The sequence below is a fragment of the Peromyscus californicus genome, unplaced genomic scaffold (assembly GCF_007827085.1).
Source record: "Peromyscus californicus insignis strain IS unplaced genomic scaffold, ASM782708v3 Scaffold_2__1_contigs__length_46816999, whole genome shotgun sequence".
Classification (NCBI taxonomy): Eukaryota; Metazoa; Chordata; class Mammalia; order Rodentia; family Cricetidae; genus Peromyscus; species Peromyscus californicus.
Window position 1 is genome coordinate 42,281,409 of NW_026294540.1, and position 22,087 is coordinate 42,303,495.

At 46.1% G+C, this 22,087-nt stretch overlaps 1 protein-coding gene across 4 annotated transcripts in view; it reads left to right on the forward strand.

The window, feature by feature from the left end:
- The first annotated feature begins 8,525 nt into the window (after nt 1–8,525).
- Tex26 (testis expressed 26) overlaps nt 8,526–22,087 on the forward strand; it is a 33,186-nt gene continuing 19,624 nt past the window's right edge. The window contains exons 1-2 of one of the 4 annotated variants that reach the window (XM_052754574.1): nt 9,221–9,458; nt 19,531–19,615. In XM_052754574.1, coding sequence (XP_052610534.1) covers nt 9,305–9,458; nt 19,531–19,615 — 239 coding nt within the window. In that variant the 5' untranslated portion in view covers nt 9,221–9,304. Of the gene's footprint in view, nt 9,459–19,530; nt 19,616–22,087 lie in introns of all 4 variants that reach the window. The other 3 variants (XM_052754575.1, XM_052754576.1, XM_052754577.1) reach the window with 3 other exon arrangements.

The following is a 22,087-nucleotide window of genomic DNA, read 5'->3' on the forward strand; positions in this document are numbered from 1 at the left end:
CTTTCCCAAGGAGGGAGTTGCTCTGCTACGTTCGAAACCCGACCCAGAAGCAGGTCGTCTATGAACGGTTTAGTACCAGGTTCCACACCGGCCAGAGGGCAGCCCCCTTTCCGGCCGCACCCCGTTTCCCGGGACAAATGGCTCTCCGCACCGGACCGGGTCCCGCCAGTCAATTCCACATGTCAGCTTGGCTGAACCAAGGAGCCTAGATTTGGCCAAGCATCATTCTGGATGTTTCTGTGAAAGATGAAGTTAACATTAAATTGATGACTTTGAGTAAGGCAGAAAGTCCTCTCTAATGTGGGTGGATCTCAGTCAGTTGGGGTTTAAATACAAAAGACTCCTCCCCAGCAAGAGGGACTCCGCAAGTGATGACGAGGTCCTGTGGACTACAGTGCAGGCTCTTTGCTGAGTCTCCTCCACCTACTGGTTCATCCTAGATGGTGCATCCAAAACCCTGTGCAATTCCTTTAAACAAACCTGCAGAGCTGGGTGTGGGGTAATCCTAGCGCTCAGGAGGCGGATCAAGAGCTCATAGCTACAGAGCAAGTTCAAGGCTAGCCTGGGATGTGTGAGGTCTTGTCTCAAAACAAGAAAATACCCAAGGAGAGAGAGGAAGAGACAAAAAAGAGAAAGGAGAGAGACAGAGACAGAGAGACAGAGAGAGAGAATGAGTGAAACAGAGGGAGAGCATGGGATAATGATAGAGACAGAGAGATGGGGGGACTGTGTTAATTATTGATCCAGGGGGGACTTAGGGCTCTGATAGCTTCAGATGAACTCTTTGAGAGAGAGAGAGAGAGAGAGAGAGAGAGAGAGAGAGAGAGAGAGAGAGAGAGAGAGAGAGAATGAGTTTCTTGCTCACCAGTTTCTAGAATCTTAACACAGGATGAACCCACAAATTAGGATAATGTCTTAGGAGTTCACTGACTAGCTAGAAGGAACACAATGTATTTTTTACACATTCCTTGATGCAGACAACACACACTGCATAGTAACAGTGTCAAAGAAGCAAGGCAGAGAAGCTCACTCAGTCTCTGATGGTTACTATCAATTGTCAGCCTCATAGGGTCTAGAATCACCTAGGAGACACTTCTCAGCTTGCTTGGGAAGGTTTATCTAGATTTATCTAGTTTATCATTAAGATAGGAGCCCCCACACCCTGTGGTTTGGGACCCTGGACTGCACAGAAGGAGAAAGTTAGCTGAGCACAGACATTCATCGCTCTCAGCTTCCAACTTCAAATGCACATATACCCAGCAGCTCACAGTCTCATGACTTTCCTGCCACGATGCGATGCACAGACAGCCAAAATAAACCCCTACTTCCTTCAATTGCATTTGTCAGAGGTTCCGTCACAGCAGCAGGAAAAGTAACTCAGACAGTATCTTTGTTCTTAGAGTGGTGGGGAAGGACTGTGGACTTGTTTTGACCGGCTCTGGCCTCTCCTGGGCTGATGGAGCAGCCACCGGAGGGACCTTCTTCACCCTTCACGGCTTTGCTCCTTAAATTATCCATCAACTCTTTCCTTCTCTCCTTCTTTTCAGGAAGTGAACTCATAATCTGTTCTGTATTTCTAGAGCATTGGTCCTCAAACTTCTAGTGTGGGTACTTTGTGTGTGTGTGTGAACTTGGCACAAGCTATGGCCATTCCAGAGGAGGAAACCTCATCTGAGGAAGTTTCTCCATCAGATTGGCCTGTGGGGCATTTTACTTATTAATGATTGATGTGGAAGGGTGAGGTAAACTAAACCCTGTCCTCTCCAAGTTGCTTTGGGTTATAGTGTTTGTCACAGCAGCAGAAAACAAAGCAGGACACTGAGACTCTCAGACGGAGGGGCTTCTCTCCAGCACAGCCCCTCCTCTTCCCGGGCCCCTCTGCCCTCCTGAAGCTCCCAGCTCACGACTTGCTCCTTACTCTTGACCTATAAACTTGACCACTTCTCTCTCCTTTTAAGTAATAGCATTATCTGACTATCATTGGCCTGCTATGCTGAAACACAGAACACTTTCAAATCTTTCAATCATGCTATTGGTTAGCAATACATTTACACACTATGTAAGGTTTTTTTTTCTGTTATGTATCAAGAAGTCTTGCGGGCCACAAGAATATATTATAGAGATTCAGCTGTATATTAAAGCTATACCTAGAAATTTCAAGGTATTTTTCTAGAGGAAGCCATTTATCATGGAATATTTGGTGTTATCCAGTTTTTAATATTTCAGTTGTCTTCTGCTATGAAATTCTTGTGGGCCCGTCTACTACTAGACCATATTGGCAAACAGTGTAAGCTTCTCAGATGCTGATCCTCTCTCTAGGTAGCTAACTCCCCCGAAGAGCCTAGGAGACAAGCAGGCTGTAGATACATAGCTTTGCTTCTTGTACAAATGTACAAAAAGCTCAGACCATCCCTTGCCTTCAGGCCTAGTGGCTTTCCAGAGCTATTGACTGAGAACAAAGGAGGTTTTCACATATCCAGGTGGAGTGAAGAGTGAGGCAGAATTCCTGGCAGCAGAGAGTCACGTGGTGAGGAGAGGAAGAACAAGGCAGCTTTTCTGTAGATGGTGGACAGAGCCACATACCAGAGAGAAGAGAGGAAGGCAGAGATTCTGTAGATGGTAGGGCAGATGTCTTGTAGAGTTTTCTCAGAGCCAGGAGTAAGGAGCAAGGAAAGAAAGATGGAGGATGAAGGAACCGAGGACGAAGATGAGGTCAAAAGCACAGGAGCTTACTAAAACTATGAGGACAGGAAAAATAGGCACGGAGAGGAGCTGAGTGTAAGGACAGAGCTGAAGCTGTGTAGATAGAATTTTGTCATAGAGGAATAAAGTAAATGGATAAAGAGCTTGGTGTACTTAGATTCATTTCCTGAAAATAATTCTCGCCATTTGTAGTTTCTCTTCTGGGCCCCTGGGAAGAATATTATTAAGGCTGGTCCTATAATAATATTCAAGAAAGAAGTCCTGATTTCCATTGATAGCCAGCTTGTGGCAATCACAGGTTTTTTTTATTCTGATCTTAATTTCTAACATTAGCTCAGATTATACATAACACTTCACACAGTATATGTAGGTTATAGAATATTTGTGTGTGTGTAAACACATATATGTAGGCATATAGAATGGTACAAATGAGGCCACAGACTTCAAGGATACCTTGCTGGAAGTAGAGGCAGAGCCAAAACAAATATAGAGTAAGTCACTGCAGACGATTAGATACTAGTGAACCCAGCCAGAGGTGTGTGGAGGTGAGCAGAGTAGAACCACAGGTTAGGGAGTCCAGCTGAACCTCAAGGTCACTGGATGGACAGAGAGATGGACTGATGACCATGATTCCAGTGGCCCGGTGAGGACAGGAGTTTGCTGTTCATGATGCCCTTGATGTACGCACTGGGTGGTGAGATGACAGGTTAGTGTCCTTGTCATCCAACAGTAGCCATCCTCCTTTATATGTGGCTCAGGTGAGAGCATTTTACCCTTCTTGGCCTGGTCTGTTTGATGAGCTCTGTGGCCTGGTTTTTCCGATATGGTTTTAATAGGTCCATGTCCCCACTCTACTTGGTAAGCTGCACGTTTAGGTGTAAGCTGTTCATCAGTGCCTCCGAGGGGATGCTGCCTAGGTCCTGGGGTTCACAGCCAGAATGAGGGGCACACTCATTCTGCTGCAGGATTTTCACCTTCAGTGACGGTAAACGCTGCTTGTAAAATGGGCAAAGCCCAGCCCGAATGCTTCATACAGTAAGAAGTAATTTGGAGCCAGGAGCAGCCTGATGCCCCTGGAACCTTCTCCCTCCCTCCCCGTCAGAGATTCATAACCCGACAGCTGTGATTGCTGTCCGCTGTACCGCCGTTGTCTTTACCACTTCACATGTGTGTGCTGAGACAGATTTATGGCAGCAGTGTTCACTGGAAACAACCTATGGACGTTTTTAAAGAATTCATCTTCTTTATTGATTCTTTGAGAGCTTCACACCATGCACCCCAATTCCGCTTACCTCCTGGTACCCCCATCCCCTCCCTTCACCCTTGCAGCGTGCCCCCCAACAAAAGGAAATTTTAAAAAATCAAATATTGGTGAAACTATTAAGGCCACTCCACGTAGTTAAAAGGAAAGTTTATTTTGTGGGGTAACTTACAAGTGAAGGGATAGGCTACAGGGTCTGGGAAAGGTGTAGCACAGTCCGGTGGTGTTCTCTGGAGAACTCTGCTCGGTCTAGCTCCAGCGTCCAGGGTCCAGGAACCAAGAGAGCCTGCGCATCCAGATCTCGGGTCTTCAGGGTCCTCTCTCAGCCCCGCCTTGTAGGCATGACCATTACTGAAGCCTCAATGGGGGTTGGAACTTCCAGGTCAAAGCTGGAATGGCTACCCACTACAATCAAAACAAAACAAAACAAAGCAAGCAAATAAACAAACAAAACCAAGAACAAAATAAACAAAAAAAAAAAAGAAAGAAAGAAAGAAAGAAAGAAAGAAAGAAAGAAAAAAAAGAAAAGAGAGAAAGAAAGAAAAACCCTCTTTGCTCCTCTTTCTCACCTCTCCAACACCTCTTCCTTGGTCCTGGTGGCATTAGGATCCTTGGAGTGTCATATAGTATACTCTTTTGTCCTGTTAGCTGACTAGCTGATTCATTCATTGCAGTGAATCCCTGGTCTGGTTCAAGGCCTCTGGTCTCTGGTACACCATCATCACTGGAACTCCTCTGGGATATCCTGTGGCCGCCCAGAGTCATGGAGGTCCTGTGGGTATTGTTCCTCAGGGCCAGGCCCTTCACAAGCTCCAGCAGGTCCTAGGTGGGGTAGATGTTAGGGTGGGCCAACCCAAGGCTTGGCTGTGGGCCGGGGTGGTAGCTGAGCTGGTCAGTCCTGGCCACTGGAGCCCCCCGCCTCAGGTGAGGGGATGGAATCAGCTTCCCTATGCCCCTGCCCTCAGGGTCAGTTCACTGTTGCCTGTGGTGAGGGGTGGGACCATCTCTCCCAAGTGCCAACTCTCCCTTGAGGGTTGGGGCCAGCTCAGTAGTGTCCAGTGAGAGGCAAGGCCAGCTTTCCCTGGGCCAGAGAAAGGATGGGGCCGGCTCAACATGGTCATCTGATTTCATCTCGCCTGGTTCCTATATGCCCCTGAGGTGACGTGGGCCACAGACATCAACACAGACCCCAGCTGCAGCTGGACGGTGGACCCAGATATGGACCCCAGCCCTGGCCCAGGCATCACCATGGCACTGGGTAGTAGTATGTGCCACTCAGATCTGTATAGCTCCAGCTGCAGTATGGCCTTTGGGCACCTACATGGTCCAAGGTGGCTGATCAGACCCCAGGCAACCACACAGTTTTTGACAACCGATAAGTTTTTAACCCACTGAATCCAAATATCAGTTGTTTAGGATCTATACAAAACTACCTAGGCATATTAATGACCCAGATGTTTTGCTTTCTGAGGGGCAGTTCTGAGTTCTCCTTCTGGAAAAAAGGTCAGGGTTTAAAGTTCGATTAGGTGACGTCACTCCACTGTGCAAGCCATTCAGTGAGACCCTGCCACACTCCGGTGACCTGTAGCTGCTCTGCTGGGCTGCCAGGGCTCCGCCTCAGCCCTGTTGCTGCAGCTTTGTGCCTGTACCCTCCCCCACTGCTCTTCACAGCAGAGCACCAAGAAATTCTTCAGCGTCTCCAGCCTCCATTTTTCTTCCAGGTGTTGCCCCCCACACCTGGCTGGCTTCACGCATCCTTGGGGCGTGGGCATCTATTCTTTGAGAATGCTGTCTCCAAGCCCCTGTCATATCTAGGGTGCTGCTTTCAATGTCATTACACAGTTTATATTCAATACACAAGCAATGTTTGCGGAGAGGAGAAATAAGAAAGGAAAATGCACAATAAAAGAAACCAAATAGACACCGGCTTAATCATTTATAGGCTGGCCTCAGGCAAACGAAGTTCAAAGTCGGGAACAGGGCCATGCCACTCACAATAAAGTAGACCCAGACCAAAATATATGTGTTGAGTAGAGACCAGAAAGTGTACTAAGAATGGAGACAGAGAGTAGAAATGAGGAAGAGAAATACCCTGTGTCGGCTACCACTGATAAACTGTTGTCAGGGTTATAGTCTCTGTAAGCCCGATGTTTACAGAAAGGGAACTGGAGCTCACAGAAGGATCTGTTTACCTCGAGGGCCCCGGAGGGAAAGCGACAAAGAGGGCTTCTAGATCTGCATTCAGTGCATACCCCACAATTTAGCTTGCCTGAGATGAGACAAATCTAAGATATTAATAAGAACTCGCTTTAAAAATTCTATATGCTCATTGCTCTGCTTTAAAAATATATTTATCTTAAATTATGCTATGCTAATTAGCCCTACCATTTCCAGACAGCTAATCTGTTATTGGGTGTCACTTCCTTGATTTAGATGCCACTACTAAACCCTAATTTAGACTCATTCCTTTTTAAATAACGTTGACAGAAGTCTGTGCCTCCTAAAGTCTTCTGCTGCTCATTGCATGCAAATATGTTGTGTGCATGAGGCTTCACCACCAGAAAATTCTGGATTAGCTCTTTATTTTAAAGAGGATGCTTTGTGGCTCTTGCAGAGGACCCAGAGCCCATTTCCCAGCACCCACATCCGGACCCCCCACCCCCAAACCTACATCTGGTCGGTCATAGGTACCTGTAATTCCAGTTCCAAGGGATCTAATACCCCTTTTGGCCTCCTCAGATACCTGCCCACATGTGATGAGCGCGCGCGCGCGCACACACACACACACACACACACACATGCATTTAAAAATGATAAAAATAAATCATAGAAATGTTGCTTGCAGATATGTTTGTGATCTCTGATACCTAATTAATGTCCCTTGATAAACTTCTTTGTGAGGCCTTATTTTCCTCTAAGATCTTATGTTAGAATAATGCCTTTTAGGGTAAATAAGAGTTTTAAATTATTGTTTTTGTTTCCTTTTTAAAACAACAGGATCTCATTATCCAGCCCTGACTGAGCTAGAACTCACTCTGTAGACCAGGTTCATCTCAAATTCTCAGAGCTCCACCTGCCTCTGCCTCCTGAGTGCTGGGATGAAAGGCCAGACTGTCAATCATCTTCCAGAAATCTCCATTGTGTGTTTTCTGTCCCTGCTTCCCAAGAGTGAGCGGTAGCTGTCTTCTTTTCTGGAGCCGTTCAGTAGTTACTAGGCACCTACTAGGTTGCCAAAAACCAGGCAGTCGCCAAGAATATGAGCACAAAATACCTTCTGCACCCAGTGACTAACACACAGCTTCTTGTGTTGTGAGGGGTCCCGTGAGGGAACGAGGGAGCTGCAAACAACATGGAAAGTTTCCTGCGTGTGCAACGCTAAATGTTTTTTTTTTTTTTTTTTTTTTTTTTTTTTTTTTTTTTTTTTGGTTTTTCGAGACAGGGTTTCTCTGTGTAGCTTTGCGCCTTTCCTGGAACTCACTTGGTAGTCCAGGCTGGCCTCGAACTCACAGAGATCCGCCTGGCTTTGCCTCCCGAGTGCTGGGATTAAAGGCGTGTGCCACCACCGCCCGGGGCAACGCTAAATGTTAATTCAAAATCAAACATGTCACCTCAGCACCCTGGATGCTCAGTGTGTTTATTATATAGAGTTGAGCGGAGAGGTGGGCTATTGTGTACAGCTGAGCAAGGAGACCAGGTTAGTACATGGAGATAAACAGAGAGTCAGGGGTTATGGTATCCAACTAGATCATGGAGACTGGTATAGATCGTACTATCTGGAAAGAAAGCTACAATGGACATTTTCTGCACACACTCTCCACATCTACACATCCACACTGAGAAAGGTTTTGCTATTTTCCTCTGAGCCTCAATCAGGAATGCTCCATTTTAAAAACAGTGCCATTTGATTTGTTGACTTGAGTTTCATAAAAATCTGTTAAATGAGTTTTGGCTTGGGGTTGGGTTCTTGAAATGGTTCTAAGCACACTTCTGCACTTTGTACTCTAGGTATTTATGCAAAATGATCTTCCAGTATTGGTGATTAGAAAAACCAGAGCACTGTTCGACTCTAAAAAGCACCAAAGATGATCTTTGTCGTGCAGCAACTAATACTCAACCGAGATTTAAATCTTTATGTAAGATAAACAAGCATACCCATCTCATTAATATGAAAGTTTGCTTTCTTCTTTCATAGATGGTAAAGTTGTATGCACAGCAATGAATTATTTTCAAATAAACTCCCTCGTGGTTATCAATAAACATTTGACCTGTCTATCTGTTTTATATGCCTTATATACCTGGCTTGCATAAATGTCTCTGGCACAAAGTGGTCACAAATGGGAGAAAATTAAAAAGCCAGACTCTAGCATGCATACATGGGTGGGTAAGGTGGGTGGGTGGGTAAGGTGGGTGGGTGGGCCAGCATACAGTAAAAAATTGGCCCTGCCTGCGCCCTATGGTTGGTACCAGGAATGCAGTTTGGATGTTTTCATATTTTTTTTTTTTTTTTTGGTTTTTCGAGACAGGGTTTCTCTGTGTAGCTTTGCACCTTTCCTGGATCTTGCTCTGTAGACCAGGCTGGCCTCGAACTCACAGAGATCCACCTGGCTCTGCCTCCCGAGTGCTGGGATTAAAGGCGTGTGCCACCACTGCCCGGCGTTTTCATATTTTTTAAAGATAGAGTTTTCTGTAAGCCTGACTGCCTTTGGACACACTATGTGTTACAGGATGATTTTGGTCCTGCTGCCTCTACCTCCCAAATGCTGGGGTTACAGGCCTGTGCCACCATGCCTGGACACACCTTTGGACTTGGATCTACTCCCCACTCCCCCCAAAAAAACTCAAGGTGAAATAAGTTTTTCTTTATAATTAGTCCGTGCCCAGTGTTTCCTGGCCCAGGCCGATCTAGGCTGACCTAAGACCGACCTGTTGGGGAACCCCTGAGTGTCATTCCCCTTAGACCAGATCCTGTGTCCCGAAAATTTACATGCTCACCTTGCTTGAACTGGAAATTATAAATGGACACAAATGTGTGGTTGGAAGTCTGGCAGTCCGCTTTGGGGTTTGTAATACTTGGAGTATTTAATATTTTGAGACAAGGCATCTCTTTGCAGGTCTGACCTCCTTCTTGCCTTTGCCTCCTGAGATTTGGGATCACACGCGTGCACCAGTACACCAGGCTTGATACAATTCTCCTTCAGTTTGCTCCTGTTTGCCAATACACGAAACAATGGCGTGGGAAGTATTGCTAGAGAAGCCAGTGGAAGCCAGGGACCTGAGGGACGCACCCTCTGGGCCCTTGGGGCGGAGACTCCGTGGAAGAGAAGGCTTACAGCTGTCTCCATGGCGACGCATCACAAAGGCACAGCTCAGAGGGTGGGGACGGAGCGGAGCATTTCTGCCTTGTCAAGGCGGGAGACGGCCTCTGGGGAGAAGATGGCCCAGTGTAGGGACAAGGCTCCGTGCCCCACTCAATGTGACCCCAAGCTCCAGTCAAGTAAGACTGCCTAGGCTGCGGGTCTGGGGGCGGGGCGTGCTGTGTGTGCGGTGGGCGTGTCCAAAGTAGGTACTTTCTGCCCAAGGGCGTCCGTCTAAATTTAGGGGTGTTGCCTCTCCCTTAGAGGAGGGTCTAACCCAGGGAGGCACAAGTGAGTCAGAATGACCAGGAGCCCATGACCTCGCCCTTCATACCCCCCCACCCCGGCCGTGCTCCCTCTCTAAAACTCTGGGTGCTCCCTTTAAACACTTCAGGAATAACCCTGAGGGGACACGATAAAGTCACCGCTAGTGTCTTTCCAAGGATAACAGACAGGGTCAAAGACGGGTGAACAGATCTGGGGAAGCTTGGGAGGGAGAGAAGGAGCGGAGCTGGTTCTTTAGTCGCGTTCTGGCAAACAGCAAATAGAGTGGGCGGGGCCGGGTAGGGGGTGGGTGGGGGAGGAGGGGGAGAGGGGCGGAGCCCGCGGGCCGGGGTGCTCCCTCTGCAGACCCGGCTGCGAGCTAGCTGGGCCTGTTTCAAAGGCTCTCTGCCAGGTGACAGATGGAGAGCTTTGGTGGTGCTTGCTTGCCCAGGCAGCAGCGGGCCTGACCAGCTCAGCGTTTTGCATTCGCGGAAAGACACCCTCCCTGGTTGTTAGCGGCGACACTGGTAGCGTGATTACTGACTGCACCGTCAGCGCCTGCATCCCTTCGGAGCACTAACGGCCGGCTGCAGCCGTCTAGCCTAGCTGGTTACAGGGCTGTGCGGGGTCTTCAGAATTAAGCTTCTAAGGGAACAATGAAGCGTGTGTTCACATTCCAATCGGGTTCTCTGTAAACTGAGAATGGAAAGTGGGGGAAAAAAATCAGTTCAAAAACTTCCCATCTCCCCCTCTAAGCACTCTGTCAGGGTTTCCCCAGTAGTGGTCCTCCTCGTCCGGAATAGGTGAGGTTACCTGAGTGATCATACTCCACCGGACTTCCGGTGTTGCACAAACTGCCAGGAACTCTACTCTCTGTACTCAGCTCCAGCTGTTGGCCAGGCGTTTTCACGGGTGTCCCAGAAAGGCCTCTACCTCAGCATGTGCAAAATCACGTTCCTGTTCTCCTTGGAACCTTCCAGACACTGAGAGTGTAGGGACAAGGGTCCAGGCTGTTAGGAAAAGGCAGCTTCCTTGATATCTTAATTTGATTACAGAGCTCTTCCATTCAGCCTCCACTTCCTTCTCCTGAGTCAACGTGCCTCTGTCCTTCAGTCTGTCACAGCCGCTCACCAACCCCATCTTCCGTGGTCAACAAAGTCACCCTCCTAGAGGAGTGATGCATCACTATTCATCTTTGGTCCCCTAACCGGGGACAGTTGATGGCTGCTGTTGAGTCTCTCCTGTGACTGAGTGAGCACTTCCGGGGTTCTGCACTCTTTTCTCATGGTTGCTACGCAAGGCCACAGACTGGTGGCTTAAAGAAACATCCATTTATGAGCGCACTGGCCGGACACAGATTCTAAGTGTAGGCAGGGCCTTGCTTCTGGAATCTCCAGGCCAGGAACCAGCCTTCCCGCCTTCAGTTCCTGCTGGCTGTCAGCAGCTGTTTTTGTTTATTTTTGAGAAGAATCTAACCAGTCCAGCCTGATTTCGAATGCATGATCCTCCTCCTCTTGCCTCTGAAGTGCTAGGAGTGCTGGCGCACACTCATACGAATGCTCTCACCACCCCTGGTTCTGTGAGCATTCGTAACCATGGATGTGTCACTCAGTCTCTGCTTCTGAGGCCCCACCGTCTGTCTCAGGGATACTTGTCTTGGCATTTCAGGTCCCTGAGGACAATCAGGATGATTTCCCCATTTCTGGATCTGTGATTGCATGCTTAAGGATACCCTTGTCTGAAGATGGTCAATTTCCAAGTTCCAGGATTTCAGACACAGGCATACCTTTTGGGACCTCATCCAGCACTTGATAAGTTCTTATTAATTAGTGCATTTGGTCATCACAACAGTGAGGTGAGACTTGTCTGATGCAGGGCTGAAGATGGCTCAGCGGTTGAGAGCACCGGCTGCTCTTGCAGAGGACCTGGGTTCGGTTCTCAGCACCACACACAGCAGCTCACAACCACCTACAGCTCTAGTTCCAGGGGAATCAACAGCCTCTTCTGGCCTCTGTGGGCTCCTTCAGGCACCTGGTGCACACACACACACACACACACACACACACACACACACACACACACACACCAAAAGAGTCAGCCATTAAAAATATTAGATGTTGTTAGTACCTGTGTAGTTGGGCTTTTTTTGGACCACCAGCTCCCAAATAATGACACAGAAACTTCTTATTATGAAAGCTTGGCCTTAGCTTAGACTTGTTCCCAACTAGCTTTTAAAACTTAAATTAACCTGTTTATATTAATCTACACTCTGTATGTTAATCTAGGTTCTGCCCCATGGCTCATTACTTCTCTTCCATACTGCACTTTCAACTTGCTCTGAATCTCTCTGGTGAATCTTGAGTGCCTCAGATTCTTCCCAGAGTTCCTCTCTCTGCCTGGAAGTCCCGCCTATTGCCTCCTGCCTAGCTATTGGCTGTTCAGCTCTTTATTAAACCAATCAGAAGATGCTTTGGCAGAGACACATCTTCACAGTGTACAAAAAGATTATCCCACAACACACCTGCCTCTTCTGTCAGGTTGCTGTGAAAACAAAATAATTTACATAAAAAACCTAGTATGGTTTAGTACAAATACACATTAGTCATTATTTAAAATATCTCTCTCTCTTTTTTTAGACAAGCTCTCACTGTGTAGCCTTGGCTAGCCGGGATCTCTCTATATAGATTAGTATGGTTTCAAACTCAGTAGAGATAAGGCTGCCTCTGTCTCCCGAGGGCTTGGAGGCAAGGCCTATGCCAACATACACTGACTAACATGATTAACACAACCATGAGCAACTTGGACACGTCACCATGGCTCTCAGGGTAAGGTTTTATGAGGCAGGCAGTCAAAGGAGGGTTCCGCAGGCAGACTGGACTGTTTCTTCTCAGCTTCACTCACAGTGGGCCGTTGGCGGGGCTTCAGACTCTAGCTCCTTATTCATGCTATGCTTTACTTCACATCTGTTTTATAGCTAGAGTTTTCCTGCCTGGCCCACAGTCAGGACAAATCTCTCTCACCTGCCAGTCCCACAGCCGCTCAGACCCAACCAAGTAAACACAGAGACTTATATTGGTTACAAACTGTGTGGCCGTGGCAGGCTTCTTGCTAGCTGTTCTTACAGCTTAAATTAATCCATTTCCATTAATCTATACCTTGCCACATGGCTCATGGCTTACCGGCATCTTCACATGCTGTTTGTCATCGTGGCAGCTGGCAGTGTCTCTCTGACTCAGCCTTCCACTTCCCAGCTTTATTCTCCTCCTTGTCCTGCCTATACTTCCTGCCTAGCCAATGGCCAATCAGTGTTTTATTTATTGACTAATCAGCAACACATTTGCCATACAGAACATCCCACAGCACTTTCCCCCCTTTTTTTTTCCAAAAAGGAAGGTTTTAACCTTAACAAAGTAAAATTACATATAATTTGGGAATTTGGGCGTAGCTTCTCTTACTACTTCCTGCTGGAGGGGGGCGATGTATCTTATGGGGACACAAAGAAAATTTTAGGATCATGGAGTAGTCCATGAGGCTGTATCATCTGAGCCAGTTGCCTTGAAACCATTCTGAATGTTGGATCATCTGGGCCATGGTGTCATCGGAGACCTTTCAGGGGGTCTTGGCTGGTCAAACCTGATGTGTCGTAATCTTGAACAAATCCATAGCCTCTGGCTTTCTGTGGAAACAAAAGAGACTCTTTTCCAAAGCAACATATCCTTATATCCAAATTTTGAAGTCAAGGTATCTTTAAAATATACATATTGGTTTAACTCAGCTTCCTTTACAATCAAATATCTCTCTGCAGTTAAGAATCCCAAAGACAATACAATCCAGATTCTCTGTGTAATATTCATCTTTACGTGGCTTATTTTTTATATTATCTTTACTGTCTCTTTAAAGACTTTATTTTTTAAAACTATGTATTTGTTTATATAACTGTATATATCACTTTTTTTGTCTCTTTCAAGCCCACGTATCTTTTACACACATTGTAAACTATTACATCTGAATCTGTCTTATTGTGAATCTGTTGCTTTAAACTGCAGCAACTGTGGCTGCTGGCTCCGCCCACCTCAGCTTCTCAACATGGCAGTGGTCCTTTACCACCAGCTCTGGGAGCTATCGTGGGTCTATGCTTTTAGCCAAGCAGCGTGTAGCCCAGAAACCTCTTTTTTTTTGTTTTGTATCTGCAAAGGCTAAATCCACCACGCAGTTTAATGTGCCACTTGCAGAGGCCTCATTCCCGCCAAACTGCAGGTCAAGCGCGTGCACACCAGAAACCCACAAGGAGCTCAAACCAGCAGCTGCAGCTCATTTGAGAGAGACAATTAGGAACTGTTTTTAGCTCTGTTTTAGAATCTTTTTTCTCAATTTTTAGGTGGAAACTCTTGCCACCACGTTGGGCACCATTTGTAGCTAGAGTTTTCCTGCCTGGCCCACAGTCGGGACAAATCTCTCTCACCTGCCAGTCCCACAGCCGCTCAAACCCGACCAAGTAAACACAGAGACTTATATTGGTTACAAACTGTGTGGCCGTGGCAGGCTTCTTGCTAACTGTTCCTACAGCTTAAATTAATCCATTTCCATTAATCTATACCTTGCCACATGGCTCATGGCTTACCGGCATCTTCACATGCTATTTGTCATCATGGCAGCTGGCAGTGTCTCCCTGACTCAGCCTTCCACTTCCCAGCTTTATTCTCCTCCTTGTCCCGCCTACACTTCCTGCCTAGCCAATGGCCAATCAGTGTTTTATTTATTGACTAATCAGCAACACATTTGCCATACAGAACATCCCACAGCACTGTTTCCCTGTCAGACCCCTATCAAACTAAACCACAGCTCAGATTCCCCCCCCGCCCCATTTGATAAAATCCCTCTGGGATCTGACCTTACTCCTTCCCCACACCTGAGCAAAAGAATGGCATCCTTTTGAGGATGAACACAGGAGTCGGCCCACTGCTGAATCTGTGCTCCTGGGACTCATGGCATCTCCATGGGCCTGATTTCCCAAGCCGGGACAGGGCTCTGTGTCTCAATGCTGAGCATGGTGCTGGCCCATGGCAGGGAATCGGAAGAACCAGAGCTAGAAAAGAAAGAACAGACCAGGACAACAGAACCACAGGAGACATGGGTTTGGGGCCACAGAGAAAGCCTTGGGGATACCACCAACTGCTGAGAATGCAGAAGAAACCAGTGACATACAAGGACTTCACCAGAAACAGTTTGAGGATGTTGTCGTTGTGGATCATAAATCCTCAAGTAAAGTAGAGAATTAACTCTGATAACACCATGTTCAGGAACTTTGTCAATGGAGGTCAAATCATACATGTATAAAACTGACAAAAAGAATTACAGTAAGAAGATCATTCAACATAAAATAGATATGCTGGAAATCAGGTGGGCATCCCAGGGCATTGGGATTGGAGAACAGACAGAAACTGTGCTCTGTGTTTAGGTGGCATTTCCAGGAGACCTTCTTGCCCCTGTTCCCTGGAGGCAGCCAGGCATAATGCTCCTGTTCCTATAGGCTCTTAGAGCCAGGCACTCAGCAATCCACGCTGCCAGCAGCCAGTCCTCAACTGGCCTCAGCAGAGCACAGACCCCTGAACGGGAGCATGTGTCTGTGTCATTGACTGGAAGGCACCACCTGGAGCTGTTTCACCGGGGTTCTCAAGGCATATCTGGGTCTGATGAAAGCAATCTTGCCTCTACATGAATGGAGACACACACACACACACACACACACACACACACACACACACACACACACACACACTCATGCATGCACGCACCCATGAGAAATTCCGATCCGTATTCTTTTTTTTTTGTTTTGTTTTGTTTTTTTTTTTTGTTTTTCGAGACAGGGTTTCTCTGTGTAGCTTTGCGCCTTTCCTGGAACTCACTTGGTAGTCCAGGCTGGCCTCGAACTCACAGAGATCCGCCTGGCTCTGCCTCCAGAGTGCTGGGATTAAAGGCGTGCGCCACCACCGCCCGGCCCGATCCGTATTCTTAATGAAGTATAAAAAGCAGCAATGAACACATCTGGAGGTAATATACTCTGAAATCATTTTTGGTACTGGACCTATCTACAAGTCGTTGTGAACTGCAAGAAAGGGGCTAGGTTACCACTGGGCAGGCAGGGCATGCAGTGTGGATATGATAGACAATGCATTGGTACACAGTCCAAGCTGGAGGGAGCTGGATGACAAGAGAGTTTTTTATCATGGAACTCAAAACGGCATGTGATTTTAAACTTACGAGTTAATTTCTAGAATTTTCCCTTTGATGATTTTGGGTTGTGGCTGACTAAAATATCCTTCATTAAAATTGCAGATAAGGGAGACTGCTGTACTTCTAACAATGTTTGTGCCACTCTGTTGACATAGGGAGCTGGCCTGTTGATGTTGGGAGCTGGTCTGATGACACAGGGAGGTGGTCTGTTGACATAGGGAACTGTTGTGATGATGTAAGGAGATGATATGTTGATTAGGGAGCTGGTCTGTTGATGTTGGAGCTGGTCTGATGATGTAAGGAGCTGGTCTGATGATGTAGGAGTTGGTCTGTTGATGTAGGAGCTGGTCTGTTGATGTAGGAGCTGGTCTGATGATATAGGAGCTGGTCTGATGATGTAGGAGCTGGTCTGATGATGTAGGAGCTGGTCTGATGATGTAGGAGCTGGTCTGTTGATGTAGGAGCTGGTCTGATGATGTAGGAGCTGGTCTGATGATGTAGGAACTGGTCTGTTGATGTAGGAACTGGTCTGTTGATGTAGGAGCTGGTCTGTTGATGTAGGAGCTGGTCTGATGATGTAGGAGCTGGTCTGTTGATGTAGGAGCTGGTCTGATGATGTAGGAGCTGGTCTGATGATGTAGGAGCTGGTCTGATGATGTAGGAGCTGGTCTGTTGATGTAGGAGCTGGTCTGATGATGTAGGAGCTGGTCTGATGATGTAGGAACTGGTCTGTTGATGTAGGAACTGGCCTGTTGATGTAGGAGCTGGTCTGTTGATGTAGGAGCTGGTCTGTTGATGTAGGAGCTGGTCTGATGATATAGGAGCTGGTCTGATGATGTAGGAGCTGGTCTGATGATGTGGGAGCTGGTCTGATGATGTAAGGAGCTTGTCTGTTGATGTAGGAGCTGGTCTGATGATGTAGGAACTGGTCTGTTGATGTAGGAGCTGGTCTGTTGATGTAGGAGCTGGTCTGTTGATGTAGGAGCTGGTCTGATGATGTAGGAGCTGGTGTGTTGATGTGGGAGCTGGTCTGATGATGTAGGAGCTGGTCTGATGATGTAGGAACTGGTCTGTTGATATAAGAGCTGGTCTGATGATGTAGGAGCTGGTCTGTTGATATAAGAGCTGGTCTGATGATGTAGGAGCTGGTCTGTTGATGTAGGAGCTGATCTGTTGATGTAGGAGCTGGTCTGATGATGTAGGAGCTGGTCTGATGATGTAGGAGCTGGTCTGTTCATGTAGGAGCTGGTCTGATGATGTAGGAGCTGGTCTGTTGATATAAGAGCTGGTCTGATGATGTAGGAGCTGGTCTGTTGATATAAGAGCTGGTCTGATGATGTGGGAGCTGGTCTGTTGATATAAGAGCTGGTCTGATGATATGGTCTGTTGATGGGGGAGCTGGTCTGTTGATGTGGGAGCTGGTCTGATGATGTAGGAGCTGGTCTGTTGATGTAGGAGCTGGTCTGATGATGTAAGGAGCTGGTCTGTTGATGTGGGAGCTGGTCTGATGATGTAAGGAGCTGGTCTGATGATGTAAGTCTGTTTATGGAGGGAGCTGAGCAGATACACTCAGCTACTGCTGGTGCCCATTGGCAGATCTCAGCATCCTTCTGCAGTCACTTGGCACTGTTTCCTCTGTCATCTGAAGGCACTTTCTTTACTTTTCAGGACACTCCATGCCGATTTTCTCCTGTACTAGCTGCCTGTTCCTTACAGGTCTTTTCACTGGGTGCTCTTCTTGGTCTTCAAGCTCAGGATTTAGCCTTGTAAATTTACTTCCTGGTTGATCTTACCTACACTCATAGTTTTTAGTAACATCTATGCTACAAAATTTTACAGTTATTGAAAAGGGTGAGTTACTATGCTCCAGGTAAGTCACTATAAGGCTCTGTTAGTAACTGATATAAGAAAAAAATTTTTTCCTATATGAATTCACTTTTGTAAATCAAAACAATGACAGCCAAACCTTACTGTCTTAGTTTCTTTACTATTGCTGTGACAAAACACCATGACCAAGGCAACTTACAAAAGATCGCCATTCCAGGGGGTGAGTCCATGATCATCATGACAGGGAGCATGGCAGCAGGCAGGCAGGCACAGTACCGGGAGCAGTGGCTGAGAGCTCACATCTGATCCACAGCATGAGGGGGGTGGGTAAGAGGAGAGAGAGGAGAGAAGGACACTGGGCCTGGCATGGGCTTTTAAAACCTCAAAGTCCACCCGCAGTTGACATACCTCTTCCAACAAGGCCATACCTCCTAATCCTCAAACACCACCAATTGGTCACTAAGCATTCAAAGATATGAGTCTATGGGGGCATTCTGATTTAGACCATAACACCCATTATGTTTATGTTTACATGCATGTATATATAAGTCAGCATATGATCCCCTGTCCATCTGCACATGTCAGGGCAAGCCTGTGGGACCCAAGGAGTTACCTTCAAGCCAGGTCCTAGGGGCTTTATTGCAGAAAGAATTCCAATGAGCAAGTGTCTGAAGAAGAGTTGGTGTTTATTGAAGACACTTTTAGCATGGACCTTAAGCATCAGGGTTAAGAGAGAGACACTCAGAGAAAAAAATGAGACATATCCAAGTTTGGGTATAGGCTTCTGCAGGGAGCGCCCAACTTCACTGTCTTTATAGTGAGCTCACACATATGATCCCATGGCTTTCCAAGTCACAGCGTTTCAAGGGTATAATTTACAACCAAGTTCAGTGATTAAGCAAAGCTTGAAATTTAATTAAAATTTAAAATTAAGTAAAGATGTATAAGCAAGCTCACTTATTTCTTGCATCAAGAATTTCTGGTGTAGTTGAAATTGTAAAATAGTTTTTTATGTTGTTTAAAGAGGTTTTGTGTGTGTGGATTTAGGGATGAGTGAGGAGTTCATATATGGTAAACTTCTGGCCCTAAGCATTTGTTGCCTTTAACATCCTTGTTGGTGGTGTCTTTGGGAAAACATGACTGATCTCTGCAGGCAGGAGTCCCTGTTCCCTCTTAATTTTCTTTTCACTCCGCCTCATATAGATGTGGAACAAAATAGGTAGGACTGGCAGCGTGGGCTGGCAGGGAGGAAGACCGTGGAGGAGGGTGACAGTGACCATGAGATAAAGAGGCAGGGAGAGATGTCCGTTGTGCCAATGTGTGCCTGGATTTTCCTAACATAATGCAAGCTGGTCACTAAAACATAATAGGGGCCACCGGAAGGTAGAACTCAAATCAACTTTCTTCACACTTTTGAACAAAAGCCTTAGAGTTGTTTAAGATAGCATGCATGTGGGGCTGGAGAGCCGGCTCAGCGGTTAAGAGCACTGACAGCTCTTTTGGAGGACCCAAGTTCAATTCCACATCAGGCAGCTTGGAATCACCTGGCACCCTCTTCTGGCATCTTCAGTCACTAGCTCATGTGACATACATTCACATACACATCAAAAAAAAAAAAAAACAAGAACAAAAACAAAAACAAAAAAAACAGTATATGAATGCTCAGAAAAAGCAACAGGTGCGTTTTAATGTCAGCATAAACCCAATAGTGAAGTCTACCTTCCCATCCTTACTGAGACCATAAACGGACCCTTATGGTTCATTGGACTCTAAGATGAAATTACTGTACAGATTTTTCTCTTACAATCTTATTTTAATTATGAAAGCAGCATCTGGTCAGGAGATTCCGCTTTGCCGCATTTCAAGTCACCCTAGTGTCCTTTTTAGCAGGTGACACCAACTGGGATTCCTATGCTACCACAATGAAGACAGCATTCACACCTAAAACAGGAGTGGTGCCCAGTTTAATACGGTAGGTGTCTGCTCACGTCACATCGCCAGACCTGTTGCAGTCTGACTTTGTCTTTTATTGGTCAGGATCCAAAACAAGTCGGCACAGCAACTGGCGACACTAGCAGAACAGGGTCTACCGTCTACGCCGCCATCTCTGGGTATCCCGAGAATCCACCCTTCAAAATTCAGCCAGACTTTCTATAAGGAAATCAGAAAAATCCCCACTTGTTCTTCCCAATGTCACTGAACACTGCGGGTTGCCGTAGACCTGCGTTGATAGACATGATAAATGAATGGCTTGAGTCCCTCCTGTAGACTAGAGCGGGCAGGCAATGCGGTGGCTGTTGAGTGGATGGAGAGCGCGTGGAAGGATATTTTTCAGCACCGTCACCCATGCTGTCCTGGAAGCTCACAGAGCTGTCCTCTGGACTTCCACTCTTCCAGTTACTGCGGCCTTAGCTTGCAGCATCTCCTCTAGACTCATGTGAGCTGAGGGCTGTGGGACTTTTTGACCACTTCTGAGCTCAGTGGTGGGGTAGTGTGTACCAGTTACTTTTCTGTTGCTGTGATAAGAAGTGAGAGTTTGTGTTAGGCTTATAGTTCCAGAATGTTTCGGTGGTGTGGCAGCAGGCCGCTGAAGCAGGAAGCTCAGAGATCATGTCTTCAACCAAAAGGCAGAGAAGAGCAGTCCGGAAGTCGCCCAAGCTATGAGCCCACCTACCCACAACAATGTACTTCCTCCAGCAAGCATGTACCACCTAAGGGGTCTACAACTTCCCCAGACGGTACCCCTGGGAGTCAAATACCCAAGCTTATGGAGGACGTTTCTCATTCAGACCACCACAGGGAATGAGCAGAGAGGAGGGCAGTCCTGTCTTCGATTGCATGACTGACGGATCTGAGATCAGAAGTTATCCCTGAGCCTTAGGTGCAAGAGTTGTGTTGAAGGTGTATCTGCTGGGGCGGGGCACCACATCATTACTTACTCTTTGCATTTTGATAGGTTACACTTTTCCGTAATGGCCTCTGTCTGTTGCAAATGTTTCTTTGATGAGAAGTGAGACATACACTTGTGTATGAAGATTTGGAGTTAGGAACCACAGAGAGAGAGAGAGAGAGAGCAGGCAATGTTCGTCTTGAGGTCAGAGTTACCTCACCCACTATGAGCTTTTCTAGTTCCATCCATTTACCTACAAAGTTTATGATTTTGTTTTTCTTTACAGCTGAATTTCCATAGTGTATATGCACAACATTTTCATTCTCCATTCTCCAATTTAGGTTGTGAAAGCAATTTATTGATCACCCTATTACACTTCTTTGTAACTGAGTATATTAATTGAAAATAAGTTTTAAACATTATCTATGACCTAAAGAATCGAGCTATTACAGTTATTTTAAGCACATAATTGCTCAAAGCAATATATATATATATATATGGAGTTAATAATAAATATATTATTTATGAAAATTTATATATTATATATGAAGTCAATAATTAATACATTAGAAGTATTTTAGAGGAACTACATGTTAATTAGACACATGAGCTTATGCCTCCAGCCTTCTGTGTTGTTTCTAGGGTGACAGGGCACCTGGCATCAACCTCCTTCTGCTTCTGCTGTTTTCCAGTGTGCAGACGTTAATGCCCAGGAAAGCCGTCCATCTCTAAATGAGCAGATTGTAAGAGAGAGAGATCCAGGGCCAGGGTGTCATTTAATGCCAGGAGTCACAAGGAGACTGTTGATGAGTGATCCATTGATGGCTTGGTGGGGAACCCATTCCATTGTACTGAGAGCAAACGACATGGCCTGCCATCCATCCACTGAGTCAGTCCCTGCTGTCGCAGTCTGAGAAGTAAATAGTTCCCCCAAATGGAACAGCGACTGAATCGTGCCTACTGTTCTTCTACTCTGATGTGACTTTTAAAATGTTATCTAACTCAAGGCAGACTTGCAAAACAGAAACAGGAATTTTGACATGATTTTTGGTAGATTTAAAACATTTTAAATTTATTTTGATTTTATGTGTATGGACATTTTGCATGCATTTATGTCTGTGCCCCATGTGCATGCCTGATGCTTGAGGAGGCCAGAAGAGGGCCTTGGAACTCCTGGAACTGGAGTTACAGATGGTTGTGAGTGTCATGCAGGTGCTGGGAACTGAACCCAGGTCCTCTGCAAGAGCAGCCAGTACTCTAACCACCGAGCAATCTATCTAGCCCCTGGTAAAAAAATTTTAAAGAGAGGCTTTCAACTATTACAGACTTTAAATACATTTTTGTCTAAATCTTGGAACCAAAATTTTAGCTTGTATGGTTTATACCATTTTTGTGTACTTGGTAAAATCAGTTTTTAGTGCCAAAGATGCAAAACTATATTATTTCCTGTCAAGATGAAATCTATCTGCATTTATTATTCACATAAATGTTAACATATATTTTAAGATATTTTAAGGGATATTAAGAAGAATATTGAAAAATAAATGATGCAAT